At 43.7% G+C, this 20,057-nt stretch overlaps 1 protein-coding gene across 1 annotated transcript in view; it reads left to right on the forward strand.

Moving 5' to 3' along the window:
- LOC126456468 (galactosylgalactosylxylosylprotein 3-beta-glucuronosyltransferase P-like) overlaps positions 1–20,057 on the forward strand; it is a 229,796-nt gene that overhangs the window by 121,439 nt on the left and 88,300 nt on the right. Inside the window, exon 2 of the mRNA XM_050092219.1 lies at positions 845–1,034. Coding sequence (XP_049948176.1) covers positions 845–1,034 — 190 coding nt within the window. The remainder of the gene's footprint in view (positions 1–844; positions 1,035–20,057) is intronic.

The following is a 20,057-nucleotide window of genomic DNA, read 5'->3' on the forward strand; positions in this document are numbered from 1 at the left end:
GTATTTTAGGCCACTGAAGAGCTTCTCAAACAAAAGAAGCGAAATGCTTATAGAAATAAACAAACCGCCTTCAATTAGTTGCATAGACCAAATGTACCTCCACTGATTGTCGTCAGTTGAAAGGAAAGAATGAATAATTCAGCCAGTACGCAAATCTACAACGGTGTCGAATCTTTTCATTCGATTGCTCCTACTGACTGTTTTTGCTCGAAAGAAAAAAAAATAAATAAATAAATGATAATAATCCAACCGATACGTAAAATTACAACTGACTAACACGATTGTTTTCATTTGATTGTTCAAACAGACTAGTTCCAGTCAACAGGATGGTTAAATAATTCAACCTACACGTATAACAACAATCGAATGATTCGATTGTTTTCCAATATCAGAATGACCCGATTGTTTCACAAGCTACGACATGGTCGGGAATAAAACAGTGACCAGAATATAGAATAAGTTTCCTTCACCTTACGTCTATCGTCACATTCTTTTTTTTTTTAATTTGACATCAGACTATAGGTTTCGGTCTATAATGACCATCTTCAGATTATGTTTTATAAAAAAAAGTTCTAATATACTGGCTCCAGTATATTAGGACATGGTTTTATAAAAGAGATCTGAAGATGGTCATTGTAGAACGAATCCGGTAGTCTGATGTAAAAAAAAGAAAAAAAAACGTGTGACCATAGACGTAGAGTAAAGGAAATTGACGCGATTGTTTTCACTCGGTTGTCGCCGCCACTTGCAGCGCTGCTCGCGGGCGGCCGTCGCCCCTGCCTTCGTTGCTGACCGCTGCCAACTGCAGCACGCGGCCGCCGCCCCCCACTCCGCGCCGCCGCAGCAGCGCACCGTGTACGTCATCACCCCCACGTACCGCCGGCCCGAGCAGCTGGCCGAGCTGACGCGCCTGGCGCAGACGCTGATGCACGTGCCCGTGCTGCACTGGCTCGTCATCGAAGACGCGGCCCGCACCACGCCCGCCGTCGCCGAACTCCTCGCCAGGACCGGCGTCCGCTACGACCACCTCGTCGGTGAGTAGCGAGCGCTCTCCACTGTGCCGAAGCTCCTAACAGTCGCTAGCTGTTGCCTAATCCTACGTACGAGGGTCGTTCAATAACTGATGCTCCACATTTTTCTTCTCACAACACTTTTATTGTTAAGAGTCAGAATTTAATGTAGAGACACATGAACATGTCTTGTCCGTGTCCTAATTTCCTAGGGAGTCTCCATGGCCGTGTGCCAACTCTGTCGAAGAGCTCTTGTCCTGCACGCGTAGCCATGTTGATACTGCAAGACTGACACTCTTGTCATCTTCAAAGTAAGCTGTAACTTTGTTTACCCATGGTCCAACCGTACTCCATCAACTGCAGCATCACCATACACTGCACACAAACGTTTATGGATGTTCACCACGGTTTTTTTTTCTGCACACAAGAATTTAATAACAGCACGCTGCTTGTACCGTGAGTCGTGTGTAGACGAAATTTTGACGTTGTACTACTCTGCCTAACGGTTCAAAACTTCACCGGCGCACAGAACAAACGTCAAATATGAAGCGCCAACAGGGACGTTTGTCCATGCATATTAACGGCTTTTTAAAAGAATGTGGGGCATTACGTAGTGGACGACCCTCCTACGAGAGTGAACGAACTGCTGAAAAACGTTGTCTCACTCGCTCAGCGACATCGTCAGGTGTTCTTGGACGACCAGATGATTTCCCATGTCTCACCGACCACTCTGTACTACAAAATATTTATGCCACTCATAAAGTTTAGGCCTATTAGGCGGATCTTCAGTGTACTTGGTACGGAAGTTACGCTTAACTGTTGTCACCGACGTCGATTCTTCAAACCAGAACTCACAGCTAGCACGCTGGGGTCCAATGAAGGCAGCCACCTTTAAGCCAACTGCCGCTAGCGCTCCTTGTGCTTCGGTTCCGCTCTAGTGAGCTAAGTGAGACAAAACTTGATGTATTTGCCTACAAATTGACAGTGCAATAACCTCTGTACGTACCATGAATTAATTTATATGAATTTTCAAAATCGTAAGTTTCTTTTTGAAACACGCTGTATCTGTGTCCAAAAGAGTCATATCGCGATTAAAAACAGGCCGCTGAAGGTGGAAATTCGGGTGATGGTAGACGGACCTCCAAACTCCAAGAGGATCGATACGTTACACCGTCTGCGAAAAAGAGCAGACCGCTGCAGCCCTTGTAACCTGTCTCTGTGAGAAGCACTTCGCGGCATGTAAATCGGGTTGCTTTTTGTGAACGAAAGCCTGTGCAGCTGATCCTACTTGTATCATGCAGTGGTCGAGAAAGCGTTTGTTGGCGTGCAGAGCATGTTAAGTGGGGTCAACAAAAGTGGTGCACGCTGATGTTCTCCGACAAATCCCACTGCATTGTGACAGACGATTCTGGTTACAATTTTGTAGCACATTACACGCTACAGAATATTCATAAACGTCACGGGTGAGGCCTAGACGTTAAGTTGTGGGCAGACATTATGGAAGACGATCGAAGAGTGCTGGATACCTTTGTGCGCTGTAGCGTTGCAGCACAGCGGTATTGCAAGCAGGATATTCTGGATAATTTTATTCTGGTTTGGAGTGCGGTAGGTTCCTACTTTCTGTTCATGGACGACAATCCCGGTCCTCACCGGATTTCTAAGGTGTTACAAACACTGGAAAGTGAAGATATTGAACATATGGAATTTCTTAGATACTCCTCGAGCCTAAAGCCTGTAGGGTGTGCCTTGGATGCTCTTGGTAGAAATGTTTCTAGACGGAAATCTGCTCCCGGAACCGTTATCGAGCTTCATGTTGGTAGTCTGACCTGCGTCAAATATGAACGATGTTCGTGTCTGTCATCGTGCTTTCCCATGAGGTGAAACACGAACCATTTTTCGTTCTAGATGTGTTCCATGACGTTCATCATTGCCACTGATTATTCATGTCCAACAGTGTCTCCGTTCCTTAGCAATTGTCATTGTACGTATCACTGTCTCGTAAAGAACAAAACAAGAATTCAAGGAATAAGGGTGCATGTTTGTCATTAGATTGGACATTTCCTAGCTCACGGAACTTGGTAACTTTACAATGAAGAGAAATGGTCACCGTAAATCCCATCGTCCACGGAGTATTATTTACTGTAAGCTTACAAGTTGATTCACATATTGGCACCGCACCAAGCTCCGTCGCCCGCTGGACGGCCTCAATATGTAGGGACCTCACTGCGTTTTCGCTTAGTACTCCTGTGCTCTTCTCCTTCTAGCGTTCCCTGAACGTTATCTGCGCCGGCTAGTCAGTGGTCTACCCGGCGTCTGACGTCACAGTCTGGAAGATGGGGCCAAGATAAGGAGCAGAACCTCAAAGTGCTGTTCAGTGGCTACAAGTGTCTCCACAGTGGAACAAAGAATGTCTTATTGCTTTGGTTGATGAATATATGAAAGATTCATTCTTATATTCTCAGACAAGTATCAGTTATTATAACCGATTTCTGCACCCGCATTCCCACTTGCGGCAGACCTTACACCTTGTGATTACTTTGGCATGCAGCCTAGGCATCTCCACTCCCTGCAAGCCTACAGTCAAGCTCTACAAAACGTACACTCGACAGCAAAAAAAGTGGGTCACGCCTGAATTCCAACGTGTAGGCTGCACCTGAATGTATGCAACCAACATAGCATATCTGTGTTGCACATAGTCGCAACCCCCCAAAGTACAGTCGTTGTAAGATATACAATGGGTACCGCTAGAGACTACTAGAGAACACCAATCTTGACGACAGTCCGTCCAGATGTAAAATAACACCATGATAGTACAGAAGAGATCAGACAGTCCTTAACGTTTGTAAACTGAACTTAATCACAATAAGTGACATTTCAAACGTTTGGGACAACTAATTTTGTCACATAAATCGTTCAGTAATCCTTAGGCACAATTGAACATTTGAGACAGTATATGGATTTATAACGTTGTATGGCAATTGGAAACAAGTTCTTTTCTGTCTAAAAGGTTTATCCAGCACATGCTGAACGTCGTTCAACGTTCAACGGGGAGTGGTTTCACATCAAATTTACGTAATACTAAGCAGTTAAAAGAAAACGTGATTAATGGCGGAAAGCACTCTACGGAAATCCCAACATTAACAGTGAATCACGAGTGATATCATTGCTCACATTACTCATCAACAGTTACTTGTACACAAAGTTGTACTTGCAATGACATGACCAATGTCTTCGTTCTGGATCCGGATGCAAACCCAGAAAGTAAAGCCATTGTTAACCAGGCAAAGCTTTGTGCCTTATCGGGACTCGATCACTAGGCAGAAAGAGACGTCAAATATTGAGGTTTGCACCGGTATCAGTTATCAGTTCTCAACTTGAACGTAAATGACGATAATGTTTGTACGAAATCAGGAACCCTAACATGACAATTATCTTCTTGGTAATTAACCTCGAAAGACGTTGTATATTGCAGCATTGTCAAGGAACAAAGGATGAACATGTTTAAAATTGAAATGCCATCATGTAATGCTGATGACAAGGATGCGAACCCAGCACCTAATCGAATAAGTATGTAAAATCAGAATGTAGATATCACAGTTTATCAACAGTAGTGAGGTTGGAACCTTAAATGAGGACTGAAGTTGTATTGCCTGACTGGGATTCGAACCCGGCACCTACCGCCGTCGTTGTCTAACCAGGAACAGACAATAAATGTCCAATGTTGGTCCACCATTAGCGAGATGTGCGCACGTTTAACTAGAAATAAGGCGACGAAAACGTCTGTGCTGACCGAGAGTCGAACGCCGCACACATGGTTATGAAACACGTTAATAATCAAATTCTTATTCAGTAGTAGCTAGGAGTAGCATGTTTAGTTGTAGACCTTAAGGCCTTTCACATCTCTAGTAACGTGTTTCCTAATATCTGCGATATCATGGTGTTAATTTACAAGTGGATTGACTGCCTTAAAGGGCAATGTTCTCTAGTAGTCGTGTATCATTGAGATGTAAATGAAGCGCCTCAGTAGAAAGTAATTTCCGTCGTGCAGCACATATTGTTTAAGAGACACTGAGTATCCGTTATAAGTGCACAAAACGTGTATTATATACTAAGTATGTACTATTATTTGGATAAGCTGCTGCCAAACCTGTTTACTTTTACATTCCGCTTAGTTGTCGTGGTTGAATACACGTTTTCTTAAGGCTACATCTAATGCAGAGCACCTCCAAGAAACAAAGGTTTCCTGCGTCTCGCCATTGCTAGCTAGGTGAAATATTTTGTGGTAGCTATGTTTAAAACGAATGTATTTTTGGACGTGTTGTTCGTCAAATATTTGAATTAATCGTCAACTGTAGGTGTGCCTGCACATGTTATAGCATAATAGCTGTAGCTGCGTTAGTTTATACTGCATACTTGGGTAGGTTAGGTGTAACTTTTGATCCTTCAAGGGGTGATCGTGGCCTTGCGGCCCGGGTCTGTACTAGCCGCGGCTCGCCAGCTACGGGCCACGCAGGTTGGCCGAGGCTAGATGGAAGTGAGCGAGCTGGTGGTGGCGTTGGTGTGCCAACAGCCCGGGACGAGCCAGCACGGCTGCGCCGCATCCTCTGCCTCTGCCGCTCCGTTTGACGTAAATATGTTTACTTCCTCTCCTGGCATCAGTATACGAGCGGCAAGCAGAAATACACATCAGGCTGTCTGCCGTAATGGCTCATTGGGAGAGGTGTATTCCAAATAGAGTCGTCGCTCTCATTGAAGTAGGAAGATGTTCCATCAGAGAAGCTGGCAGACGGTATGGCGTACCACATAACACTGCAACGAGATGGTGGAGAATATGCCTTGAAAGAGGCACCACCAATAGGACTCCTGGCTCAGGCAGGAAGAGAGTGATCTCACAGCAGGAAGACAGGGACCTAGTGTCTAGGAGCAGAGAAAATCCCTTTCTGAACGCGAAGCAGTTGCGGCGGGAGACCAACTTCTCCGGATCCAGTGACACGATTCGCTGAAGGCTGAGGGACGCTGGACTACATGCATGACGATCCACCATGAAACAAGAGCTCAGCGAAGACAACGTTCTATACCGGCTAACATTTGCGGAGCTCCATCTGAGGGCGTCGTGAGACAACGTCATTTTCACTCATGAGAAGGTGTTTTCCACCACTAACGATGGTCCACGAATCGTTTACAGGCCGCATGGGACTCGACATCGACGCGAATATGTAACCGCGACGAGAAGAAGTGGCCGGCTATCTGTTACCTGCTGGGGTTGAATTTCTGCGAGAGAGGCGGAAATTCTTCACAGGATAGAAGGAACTCTGGACAGCGTGCAGAAAATGTGATGCTGCCGTAAGTGCAAATGCTGTACGCAGAAGGGGACGTAACATTGCAAGAAGACCATTCTCTCATTCACAAGACTGCATTTGTTCAGCAGGGGCTCTCCACGATTGGCGTCAACGTCATGGACTGGCCGCCACGGGCGGCTGATATGAACCCCATGGAAAACATGTGGGCTGAGGTTGCCACAACATTAACAGAGAACTTGCCACAGAACCAACCAACTACTGCGGATGCTTCTTGGGACTGCGTCCTGGAAGCCTGGGAGGAAGTTGCATCTTCAGGCTTATACACTCCTGGAAATGGAAAAAAGAACACATTGACACCGGTGTGTCAGACCCACCATACTTGCTCCGGACACTGCGAGAGGGCTGTACAAGCAATGATCACACGCACGGCACAGCGGACACACCAGGAACCGCGGTGTTGGCCGTCGAATGGCGCTAGCTGCGCAGCATTTGTGCACCGCCGCCGTCAGTGTCAGCCAGTTTGCCGTGGCATACGGAGCTCCATCGCAGTCTTTAACACTGGTAGCATGCCGCGACAGCGTGGACGTGAACCGTATGTGCAGTTGACGGACTTTGAGCGAGGGCGTATAGTGGGCATGCGGGAGGCCGGGTGGACGTACCACCGAATTGCTCAACACATGGGGCGTGAGGTCTCCACAGTACATCGATGTTGTCGCCAGTGGTCGGCGGAAGGTGCACGTGCCCGTCGACCTGGGACCGGACCGCAGCGACGCATGGATGCACGCCAAGACCGTAGGATCCTACGCAGTGCCGTAGGGGACCGCACCGCCACTTCCCAGCAAATTAGGGACACTGTTGCTCCTGGGGTATCGGCGAGGACCATTCGCAACCGTCTCCATGAAGCTGGGCTACGGTCCCGCATACCGTTAGGCCGTCTTCCGCTCACGCCCCAACATCGTGCAGCCCGCCTCCAGTGGTGTCGCGACAGGCGTGAATGGAGGGACGAATGGAGATGTGTCGTCTTCAGCGATGAGAGTCGCTTCTGCCTTGGTGCCAATGATGGTCGTATGCGTGTTTGGCGCCGTGCAGGTGAGCGCCACAATCAGGACTGCATACGACCGAGGCACACAGGGCCAACACCCGGCATCATGGTGTGGGGAGCGATCTCCTACACTGGCCGTACACCACTGGTGATCGTCGAGGGGACACTGAATAGTGCACGGTACATCCAAACCGTCATCGAACCCATCGTTCTACCATTCCTAGACAGGCAAGGGAACTTGCTGTTCCAACAGGACAATGCACGTCCGCATGTATCCCGTGCCACCCAATGTGCTCTAGAAGGTGTAAGTCAACTACCCTGGCCAGCAAGATCTCCGGATTTGTCCCCCATTGAGCATGTTTGGGACTGGATGAAGCGTCGTCTCACGCGGTCTGCACGTCCAGCACGAACGCTGGTCCAACTGAGGCGCCAGGTGGAAATGGCATGGCAAGCCGTTCCACAGGACTACATCCAGCATCTCTACGATCGTCTCCATGGGAGAATAGCAGGCTGCATTGCTGCGAAAGGTGGATATACACTGTACTAGTGCCGACATTGTGCATGCTCTGTTGCCTGTGTCTATGTGCCTGTGGTTCTGTCAGTGTGATCATGTGATGTATCTTACCCCAGGAATGTGTCAATAAAGTTTCCCCTTCCTGGGACAATGAATTCACAGTGTTCTTATTTCAATTTCCAGGAGTGTACATTCTATCCCAAGACGCATGATAGACGTACAAAATAATGAAGGATTCTGGATAAAATATTAGAGTCCTTAAAATGTTTTGTTTTCTTTTTCGTCATTGTTCCTCATTGGGAGCTAGTGGAAGGTCGCGTGGCAACAGAAATACAATATGGGTTAGTTTTCCTTTGAGTTGCCTTTTTAATTCAAGTAGGTTTCTTTTTTATATACAGATTGTTAAATATTCTATTTTGATTTCATTATACCCTGTCTAGATAGAAACTAATCAGTTTAGATGGACTCTGCCACAGTAGTTTTTGTTATGTCAAATACAGGGTTATTACAAATGATTGAAGCTATTTCACAGCTCTACAATAACTTTATTATTTGAGATATTTTCACCATGCTTTGCACACACATACAAAAACTCAAAAAGTTTTTTTAGGCATTCAGAAATGTTCGATATGTGCCCCTTTAGTGATTCGGCAGACATCAAGCCGATAATCAAGTTCCTCCCACACTCGGCACAGCATGTCCCCATCAATGAGTTCGAAAGCATCGTTGATGCCAGCTCGCAGTTCTGGCACGTTTCTTGGTAGAGGAGGTTTAAACACTGAATCTTTCACATAACCCCACAGAAAGAAATCACATGGGGTTAAGTAGGGAGAGCGTGGAGGCCATGACATGAATTGCTGATCTTGATCTCCACCACGACCGATCCATCAGTTTTCCAATCTCCTGTTTAAGAAATGCCGAACATCATGATGGAAGTGCGGTGGAGCACCGTCCTATGGTACGTTTAGCTCCCTGCTTGCTTTATTCGTCGACTTCCGCAGGCTACGCGTGAAACTTGTCCGCACGCGTTCAACCGTTTCTTCGCTCACTGCAGGCCGACCCGTTGATTTCCCCTTACAGAGGCATCCAGAAGCTTTAAACTGCGCATACCATCGCCGAATGGAGTTAGCAGTTGGTGGATCTTTGTTGAACTTCGTCCTGAAGTGTCGTTGCACTGTTATGACTGACTGATGTGAGTGCATTTCAAGCACGACATACGCTTTCTCGGCTCCTGTCGCCATTTTGTCTCACTGCGCTCTCGAGCGCTCTGGCGGCAGAAACCTGTAGTGCGGCTTCAGCCGAACAAAACTTTATGAGTTTCTCTACGTATCTGTAGTGTGTCGTGACCATATGTCAATGAATGGAGCTACAGTGAATTTATGAAATCGCTTCAATCATTTGTAACAGCCCTGTACATCTCTCTCTTCCCTCTATCCATGCTTACACCCTCCGTCCTCCACACAATACGCAAACGATTTGATATTATGTTTACTCGTTGTTAATATCTCCTCTATTCTCTCTCACACATTCTCTCTCTCTGACACTATCGCCGAAAGTGCCCTTCTAATCCATTCCCCCAAAATTTTATAAACAAATCTAGCGGTTTCCATTGACGCTACATTTTCTCTTTTAATTGCTGCTGTCATTACTCTCCATCATTCCTCTCAACACCTATGAATCCATATTCTTTGGTCTTCCCTTCCCTATAACCCATTCTTAGTTCTGAAAACAGTCCTTTCTTATCTCTCGGTCCTCAGATAAAACGAACAATCGCACACATCTAAGTACAATACTTTGCAAGCATTTCACGCTTATAGTTTGCACTTCTGCACTTCTATCCATTCCCAGATCCCGACCTCCTTCCTGTTACCCATCCCTTGACAACTGCATCTACATCTAAATGAATACTCTGCAATTCATAATTATGGGCTTGGCAGGAGGTTCTGTGGTCTGGTGGACTAATCTTGAATTGATGTGTAGAACGTGTAGGTTCACATCTCACGTCAGGCGTAGATTTTTAACACACACAAGTAAGTCTCCCTCAGCCCTAGTAACGCCAAGTGCAGAACACCAGTAAGCTCCGTAGTTCAATATCCGCAGTAAAGATAACATCCCTTCGCTGCCGACTGGGGCAGAGCGGCATTCGTTTGAGCTGATGGAGAAACCCCGGAAGACAGAGACTCTGTCATCAGCGTAAACTAGAAAACGTATTTCATTTAATGAACTGATGGCACCGTAAGTTCACAAGGCTTTTACTTTATTTGAAACTGAGACGTTGAAAATTGTGGTGCTGGACTGGGATTCGAATTCGATTTCACTGTGTTCCCCAAGATTGCAAACTCTTCTAGGCCTCTTCGAAAGGCACCTAACTGCTTTCGAATCCTGATCAACACAAAATATTCACTATTTCATTTCAAGCCCTAGCATGTGCACTCCGAACTACTAGTGAAAAATAGTTGCATTTTTAACGTCTCTTCGTGCATTGTCAGCTGTAACGTGTTCATTTCAACTCACAGCCACATGATGAGCTTTTTATCACAACATTACAAAATCAAACGTTTCCTTACATATTTTCAAGTTCAAACATTCCCTCTCCATCCTACTGGCGAAAACGGATTTGAGTTTGACGTTGTGTTCGTTGTGATCACCAACGACTATATGTTGTCGATGCAATTTCTAGTCAGCAGAGTATTTTCCACCACATCATTGAAAGTACAAACATGCCACTCCCAGCTATTATAGGAAAAGAATTTGATAGTCAAAGTGTCTTCATGACCACGTGTGCGGGGTTTGAATTCCATTCAGCACAGAACTTTTCGTCGCCTGATGTCTAGCTAAACATGCGCACATCTCGCTACTGGTGAGCCAACAATAGCTATATATCGTCTGTTCCTGGCTAGAAAACGACGGAGCTAGATGCTGGGTTCGAATCCCAGTCAGGCAAAAACCATTCTATCGTCATTTAAGGTTCCAACATCTCGCTATTGGTGAAAACATTTGATATTTATCTTCTGAGTTTACGTACTTCGTTAACAATCCGATAAGGTGCTGGGTTCGCATCCCTGTCACAAGCTTTACATGATGGCATTTCAATTTTAAACATGGGCATACCTTGTTCCTTGCGAATGACACCATATTAAACGTCGTTGGGGGTAGTTCCCAGGAAGGTAACTATTATGACAGGATTCACAGTTCAGTACAAACATTTTAGTCATTTATTTTCAGGATACTGGTGCAAACGTCTATACTTCACGTCTTTTTATGCCTAGTGATCGGGTCTCAATAAGGCACAAACAAAGCTTAGCTTGGTTAGCAATGGCTATAGGTGCTGGATTTGAATCCAGGTCCAGAACGACGGTGTTGGTCATGTCATTTAAAGTTCAAATTTGTGTACAAGTAGCTGTTGATGTGTTACGAGAACAGTGATATTACTGGTGATTCGCTGTTAATATTGAGATTTCAGTCGAGTGTTTGTTGCCGTTAATAGCGTTTTTCTTTTTACTGGTTCGTCCAATATTCAGTTTCCAGAGCCACTCGCCGTTGAGCGACGTTCAGCACGTGGATGGAAAACCTTTTCGCGAGCGAAAAATTTTTTGCAATTGCCGTACAGCTTTGTAACTCCATATATTGTCTCAAGTATTTAATTTTGACTAAGGATTACTCTACGATACATGTAAAATAATCCGTGTTCTCAGAACTTTTGGAATGTCATTTGTTGTAATTAAGGTTACTTTATGAGTGTCATGGGGTGTCTCATCGCTAAGAACGTGTTTTCTAATATGTTTTGTATGAAGATGTTAGTTGACGCTTAGACTGACTGCCATAGAGACCTTTGGTCTCTAGTAGTCTCTTGCGGTACCCATTGTGTGTAGTCAAACGACTGTACCCCACGGGGTTTTGCTGTTTAGAGGACCTGCAACACAGCTACGTTAAGTTGGTTGTATTCGGCAGTGACCCAAATTTTTTGGTGTCGAGTGTACGATTTTTAAGGAAGTTTGATAGGGCTACTCTTGGCGAGAAGTATATCATCGATGTAGTGGAGACTGTCAAGAGCTCTACGCAGCTGATCCGTATAAATGCTTCTGGACATACAAACGTTCCAACACTGTATGATTGTAGTGAAATATGAGATCACTTGCAGACAATTGGCACTTGATTGGGTGACAGGAGTCTATTAACTGCCTGCAGATTATCGAAAAATGTAGAAGTAATTTCAAGCATGCCACAGCAAAGTATGTTCGAATTCCTGTTGTTTGAGTAGCATATCAAAGACCCTTGCAAACAATGTTAATAGTAACCTTAGCCTTTTGCGGGTCGTACAGTTATCCGTAATTAGTTTCCCCTCAAAAATGTCCAAAAGGATTGTCTAACTTGATAAGATTTCAATGTCATCTAGAATATGGTAGTTCATGTTATGCAGATCCTGTAAAATCCATATTGACAGATACTTGAAAACATATACAAACTGTCCCCTGAAAGCCTATTTACAATTTTTCAAGAGGTAGGATTTGTTAAGGAAGCTCAGAAACACCACGTATCGCTCCCATATGGATTTCAAGACGTTCACAAGATGCAGATGCATTTAAGCTATCATTCTTCCTGTGCTCCATAGTTATACACAATGTGAAGGAGCAGCAATAGCTCGCACAATCGGAAATACCCCATGCCATGAACTTCTTAGTTGTTTGCAGAGTATAGAGTTAGAGGTGGATGTAAAATGCCGATTTATCTTTACTCACTACCATATATAATTTACAATATGACGTAATTTATTTCAACTTCAATAATTTCGTAATAAACTCATAAAGCCACTACATTTTCTTGTAACAGTGCGAATAAATCCTCGAAAACGATTGAATTGTTACGAAGAGAACATTCTGTGTAAACATTTCATCCCGTCAACGAAATTACGTCTGGTGATATTAGACAACACTGAAAAGATATTACTTCATAAAGTAAGATTTCTCATTTAAACACCATAAAATTGGTATACATTGTTAACAAAAGGAAGATTTTTCAATTCACCGCTACTAAATTGGTATACGTTTCATTTACCAAACGCACTTAGTGTCAAACGTATAAATGTATTGCATTAATATCAGACTGCAAGAACTTGAGACAATACGTGGACTCTTCTTTTCGCTGGGTGATCTATTACTGTTATTTAGGATTCTCTCCGTCCTAGGCGTAATGCAAATGGATCTTCACATTCATGAGGCCCTTTCCGCTACTCTTGACAAACATCACCAACTTGTAATCACTGCGAGTTACAACTGTGTGATGATAATGATACAGGTTGGCAGTAGTAGTGGTGGTGTTGTTATCAAACTGCTACAGTAACGTTAATGGTGGCGCACATAATTTAGCGCTGAATACCTACTTAAGTAAAGACAGTGTGGTGGCGTCGTCACTTCACTTTATTTGGCATCAGCTTGAGTGATCCGATGTAACGAACATAGTACTCCATTCGCGAGCTGCCAATGATACAGTATGACTACAGAGATCATCGTACGGGTATTACATTAATTCTGCAGTGAATTGCTTAACAAATATTACCCTCAGCTATGCAGCTGGAATGACCCATTATACAGGTACTCAACGTTGCACTTGGTTAAGTGATCAGTTCACTTCAATCCTGCTTCTACTTTTCGTAGCCGGCCGGTGTGGCCGTGCGGTTCTAAGCGCTTCAGTTTGAAACCGCGTGACCGCTACGGTCGAAGGTTCGAATTCTGCCTCGGGCGTGGATGTGTGTGATGTCCTTAGGTTAGTTAGGTTTAAGAAGTTCTAAGTTCTAGGGGACTGATGACCTCAGAAGTTAAGTCCCATAGTGCTCAGAGCGATTTGAACCATTTGAACTTTTCGTAAATACTTGTATACTGACCATTCGTTATTTTACTAAATATGCGCTACAATCTGATTCGCATGTATATGACATTCGTTAGCGCCGTCACAAAGCAATGACTAACGGTTGGATGCCGTTGAAGTCCTGTTACATTGATGGCAAGACAAATGTCCGCAAATCACCTCTATTGACTCAAAAAAAAATTGCATCTTAAATATCGAAAGACCGACGTCCACACTGTCACAGAGCGTTGAAATACAGCAACGACGGCAGAAGAAAAATTGTGACCGACCGGGCTTCGAACCTGGACTCAATGCTTCCTAGACAGACGTGCTGACCACTGTACTATTTTTTTTTTATTAATTTGAGAAGACTTTGAGCACCAGGTCGGCGATAGCAAAGGGGGCAGGGGTCGAAGATCCGACGCCTGGCCACAATGCCTCCCCCATGCCTGTCACTGCGTAACAGTATTATTCCCATGTATTCCATGTTTGTTCCTATATATGCCTTAAATTTTAGAACAAAATTGAAGTAGTAATTAAGGTAAAATAAATTATAGATTTCCGCCTCCAATGGCGTGCGTTCCTTGTAGAACATAACTTATAACAGTCGAAAGGGTGACGGAAAAATACATAAACAATCATTCAGAAAGATATTCACAATTTAAGTTATTATGCACTGGATGCATATGAGGTCTGTAAGGAAGCCATATACTTTTCAACAAATGAAAGAAATTTCGGAGCCGGAGGGGTTTTATCAAATTAGAACAGTTCTGACTTTAGAACCAACGAAAAAGCAGATTCCAGGAATAAAAAAGGTGATGAATAGTATTCTACTTATAATCAATAAAACTGTCCACTTCTTTGTAGCCCACATAAAGCAATAGACAAAAAATTTTGAAACCATTCCTGATACTCGTTATTTTTCTTCAGCTTAAAATGTTCTTCTGCAATATAAAACATGTACTCTTCTCAGTTCGAAGTTTTGTTTTTTAACACGTAAAACAGAAACTGTCCTAGAAGCCACGAAAAACTGTTATTCTTTGCCGACGGGTGACATTTCCAGTTGGGTTGTAAGGCTTCAGTTATCTGTATATGACATTCTACGGTTCTGTTGATAGTGCTATTTTCTTCCTATTCTAGTCCCAAATTCTGATTCTATTGGCACATAAGAATATGTGCGCTACAGTTTCTACAAGCCGACATTTGTCGCAGTATGGAGATGGCCTCAATTTGATTTTCCATAATCGTTCCGCTGTGGGTATGGTTTCGTTTACAACGCCGTACCATACGGCACTGGTAGAATTTTATTGTTGATATTTTTCTATACATTCATCCAGTTTTTAGTAGGTTAATTTACCTGAATTGGGTTGTGAAGACGATGTCTGGTAATATAATCATAGACGGTTCTAGTTTTGATTTGTGCTGATGGAAGTCTTATACAGCTGCAATCGACATAGTACTTTCGGACGTAATCTAGGCTGGCATCTATATGTGCTACATTAACAGGAGCGTTCCTATTCCCAGGATCTAACGAGAGGAGCAGAAGTTTCATGATGCCTGTGTTAGTGGCATGTATTATTTTGAAAGCACGAGTTAGAAACAGTGCGTCACCTATAGATTTAACGTCTTTAATTCCAAGTCCTACGTTTTGCTTCTGCAAAGTCGCCGTGTGGAAGGATACTTTGAAGATATTTTGTTTCCACACATACCAACACGCTGCAGCTAGTATTTTATGTGCGGCGACCTGCGGTATCGGTAAGACTGCTGCGACATCATATATTTTGCTAAGTATGTATGTATGTATAAACTGAACTTCCTGCAGTCGGTCTAACGATCGCATGTCATTGTCCTTCAACAAGGCTCCGATGACATTAAGTTTCCGCCCCTAATTGTTCGTAGCCATGCGCTTGGGATTCGCCGTTAACCACAATCCGAATTAGAGTCTCTCTTCAGTTACATCTAACCAGTGTACACCTATTGCACTATTGTAAGAACCGAGATGCAGTATTCTGGATTTAAAATTTTGTAAATTTGTGGTAATATATTATAGGACCAAGCTGCTTAGGTCGTCAGTCCCTAAGCTTACTCACTACTTAATCTAACTTAAACTAACTTACGCTATGGACAACACACACACCCATGCCGGAGGGAGAACTCGAACCTCCGACGGTGGGCACTATCGGGACACAGCAGCCAACCTCTCTGCAGCACCTATCTACACACGCTATTCGTCAGACGCGAATTCCCATCTTACCCGCATACCACGTGCGCGGTACCTCCCGCCATCTCCCCTCCCCCCCCCCCCCCCCCGTCCCCCTCGTCCATTATTCCACTCACTCGCGGCCACACTGTTTTCCCGCGAGGGTTCGGACAATGACTTGCGTCTAGCACTGAAAACTTTCGACGACCAGTCGAGACTTGAATAATTATATAGGCTGTTTCAGGAGGAATAGTAAATATTCTAGGAGGTGTTAGTAGAGACAAATTGCAGAAAAGTGCCATATAACATGTGTCCAATTTTTATCGAGTACATATAGCTGGGTTCAATGCATTGTCGTTTCGTATGTTGGTCCCTACAGGACCCAGTTGTCTACACTTCCTTGAAAATGAGCTTCTAGCGTTATTGGAAAAGGTTCCTTTGGCTACGAGAACGCGTATGTTCCTCCAGCATGACGGGGCTCCTGCACATTCTAGTCGTCAGGTGACATTATCCAAGCCTAACATTTCCCGGACGATGGCTCAATAGATATGGGCACTTTTCTTGGCCACCAAGGTCCCCGGACTTATCTCTTTGGATATTTGCCTGCACTGGTGGTTAAAGGCGAAGTCTACAAAGAAAAATTAAAACCAACAGCCGATTTGATCGTTCGGATTATGAATAGTGCAGCCCTCATAAAAGAACCCAAAGACGACCTCGGAAGAGCTACACGTGGTGTTATCAAGAGAAGTCAAATGTGCATTGAAGTTGGTGGGGAATTTTTGAAAACCAACTTTGAACGTCCTCATTTGCCTTTCCTTTGAGTTTGTTAGGGTCACGTACTAACAGCTGCATCTCTGTACTCAATAAAAAGTGGACGCTTTTATTTGTAACTTTTTTATGCAATTCGTCTGTACTACCACCTCATCACCCGCTAAAATATCTACTGTTCCTCCTGAGACACCGTGAATATGGATATAGGTGTGGTGTTTGTTCTTTCGGACATATCCGAACGAAAAGACACTACGAATCCGGGTTCGAACCTAGTCAGGCACAAATTTTCGTCTGACGCCGTTGTTATATTTTAACGCCCATGACAGCCTGGACATCTGTCTTTCGATATTTAATTGATTAACAATGTTGTCTATTTCGATTCGTAGTGTCTGTTTTTTCGGAAATGTCCGAAAGAACAGACACACACACACACGCACACATACACAGACTCACACACACACACACACACACACACACACACACACACACACACACATTTTTATCGTAAGTGCTATTCGGAAAATATCTGGCAAATCAGTGATAGTGCCGGACTGGAGCTGCATCAACCTACTCATTTCATTACATATTGTTGCATTTTTATGAGTAATTCCTCTTTAATAAGTGACATCGACAGTGTATCTAATCGTTTATTTTGTCAGAAACCTGCTTCTTTCTGCCCTAGCCTATACTACAGCAATGAGTGATTGCTCACATTCTTGATACCTCACTGGACGTGCTACTGCAACTATATCCAAAAATTCAAATCCCACTGGAAAAGTATGTTTCAAGTCAGATGGTTTTGCTCCTCCCCTACTGTCATTGTAAACGATCACAACGAAATGAAGTAGAGGAATCCTATGAAACCCATGAGTTCATACTGAGCTGCTGTGCAGATGAAAAAAGTAGTTTTTCAAAATTATCAGATGACAGATGGAATTTGTCAGATTCCGCTAATTATGACTGCATTATTAATTGTTGGTTCACAGGCGCTGTTCTGCCGCTTGTTGTAACTGTTTTTTGGATGTTAGAGCTGGAAGAATAGAAACATTAAATTTTCGCCATATGGAATATTCGAATTCGCCTTAAGTCTTCACGTTTCGAGCAAAGGCAGAATATCCGTCAGAAAAGCCGACAACAATAAGCCAGGCCATGCCTGTATTCTGGAGGATGTGCCAATGACAGTGATCTCAGTAACAATATCGTACAGCAAAGATACGTCGCCAACTTAACCACTGGAGAAGCTCCAAAATTGTGAATCGAGTCTGGTGAATATGCTTTCAATGTTTCCGTCCGATTAAGGCCGGTAAACACAAATTCCTGTCGCAGTTATTAATCTATGACATTTAGTTTGCACTCAGTGCATCGATGTATTACAAGTAATTACACTCTAACCCCTAAACCTAGTTACAGAAATGCGAATAAGACTCATTGACATATAATGAGGATATTGCGGCTATTGCCACCCGCAACTTTGAGACGAAGATATAGTCATTTCCGAGGTCCCTCACAGAACACATCAGCTGGTATTCTTCTTGGCAGTATAACTGAAACTTGGCAACAGCGCAGAATATGTTTGGCAATTCTGTGACCGACGAGTTACTTCCTTGATGGCACAGAAGTAGCCTCCTAAATTCATTTGATATTATCGTGTCATTTCAATTGAATAATGTGATTTTCTCTTGAAATGTGACATAAGGATATCAGGTTAATGCTTTTGAGTCAGCGAAAGTCGTTCCACACAGGAAATACAAATACTTCCGCCTCTTATGTTGCGATTTATCTGCCATAGCGCATACTGGGCCAATAAGTAAGTCAATGATACCACACCTGTTCGCTAGCTCCTGGGTAACGTGCTTGCCTGTCATGAGTACGCTGCCTCTATTGGTCTTTCGAGACTCGCTGAAAGCCAGATTTTTAATTCTTCTGTTGCAGAGCTACAAGCAGGCAGATACAAACTCTATAAGGAAATCGTAAGACAACGCTCAAGCAAAATTCGTCTTTCTATTTTTAGTGCCTCTTGGTGTCAGAGCGAAAACCTTACAGTACTGCAAAATTCATAATGCCACTTTTGTTTTCTGCCGAAATATTTTATCTATGAACTGCCACATTTTCATAATACTTGAGAATGATACAGGACATGAAGTAAATACAGACCTTTTCGAAGTCAAAGTCGGTAATATCCTACTAATTAGTGTTAAAATAGGCTCAATCGTCTTGCACATACTTAATGCTTTATTAAGAAACACTGCCATCGTGATGTTTCCGTAGTAAGCTGAATTTAATTTGTATTAGTACAGTGAATATTTTAATTGCGTTTTTCATTAGTTTACTGAACGCAACAGTAATCATCAAAGAGAAATTAATTTGCAGCGGAATTTCCTTTCACGATATCTAAAACAATCTGACAATGCTAAAGTAGTTTATAAATTCTACGTCTGTAGAAACCTACTGGTTCTAACGATGTCATTAAACCAGTGCAGTTTGAAGAGTATTTTCGTCTAGAAATGAATTGTCGTGACGGTTGACCGATCAACAGCGGGAAAGGTAAAATTTTACGAGTATATGACGAAAGGGACAAATGCTTGAGAGAGAACTTCCCTATTAATACAAGTGCCTGAGAGACGACTTTCCTATCAATCTCCTAGATAGTTTTGTTTCTCAAATCAACAGAGTGCGTTATCATGCAGTAGCACAGGCGATGTAGTTTTGTCGGTCGATTTTCTTACACTGCGACCGAAAGGTGTCTCTGTTGTTACTAACAAATTCCAGCTGTGATGCACACACCCCTTGGGGCAGAATTCGTAGCGCAAAACCCATTTTTGGAGCTATCAGATGCAAAATATTATGTTCACATTTCCCTTTGCTCGAGTTTACGTCTTTTGGTGGGACTCAGCCTTTCATTTCTTCTTAGGAAGTTAACGATAAAGGCATCATAACTGTTGTGGCGTAACAAGCTTGCTACGCCACACTGGGAAGGGAGCCGAAAGAAAGGCACACGTACACACACGCCGACTGGCGTCAAGTCTGGAACAGGATAACTATTGAATGGTAGCAAGAAAAGTACGTAGCTGCTTTATACTTAACTTTTATTCTTTGATGAATACAGCGTTCTTCTTGAGACATTTATACGATAACTCTCAAACTAGGTAAGGCTAATGGCGCCTTGCTAGGTCGTAGCCATGGACTTAGCAGAAGGCTATTCTAACTGTCTCTCGGCAAATGAGAGGAAGGCTTCATCCGTATTGTCGCTAGCAATGTCGTCGTACAACTGGGTCGAGTGCTCTATCATATATCGAGACCTGCCTTGTGGTGGCGCTAGGTCTGCGATCACACAGTGGCGACACGCGGGTCCGACATGTACTAAATGGACCGCGGC

The sequence above is a fragment of the Schistocerca serialis genome, chromosome 2 (assembly GCF_023864345.2).
Source record: "Schistocerca serialis cubense isolate TAMUIC-IGC-003099 chromosome 2, iqSchSeri2.2, whole genome shotgun sequence".
Classification (NCBI taxonomy): domain Eukaryota; kingdom Metazoa; phylum Arthropoda; class Insecta; order Orthoptera; family Acrididae; genus Schistocerca; species Schistocerca serialis.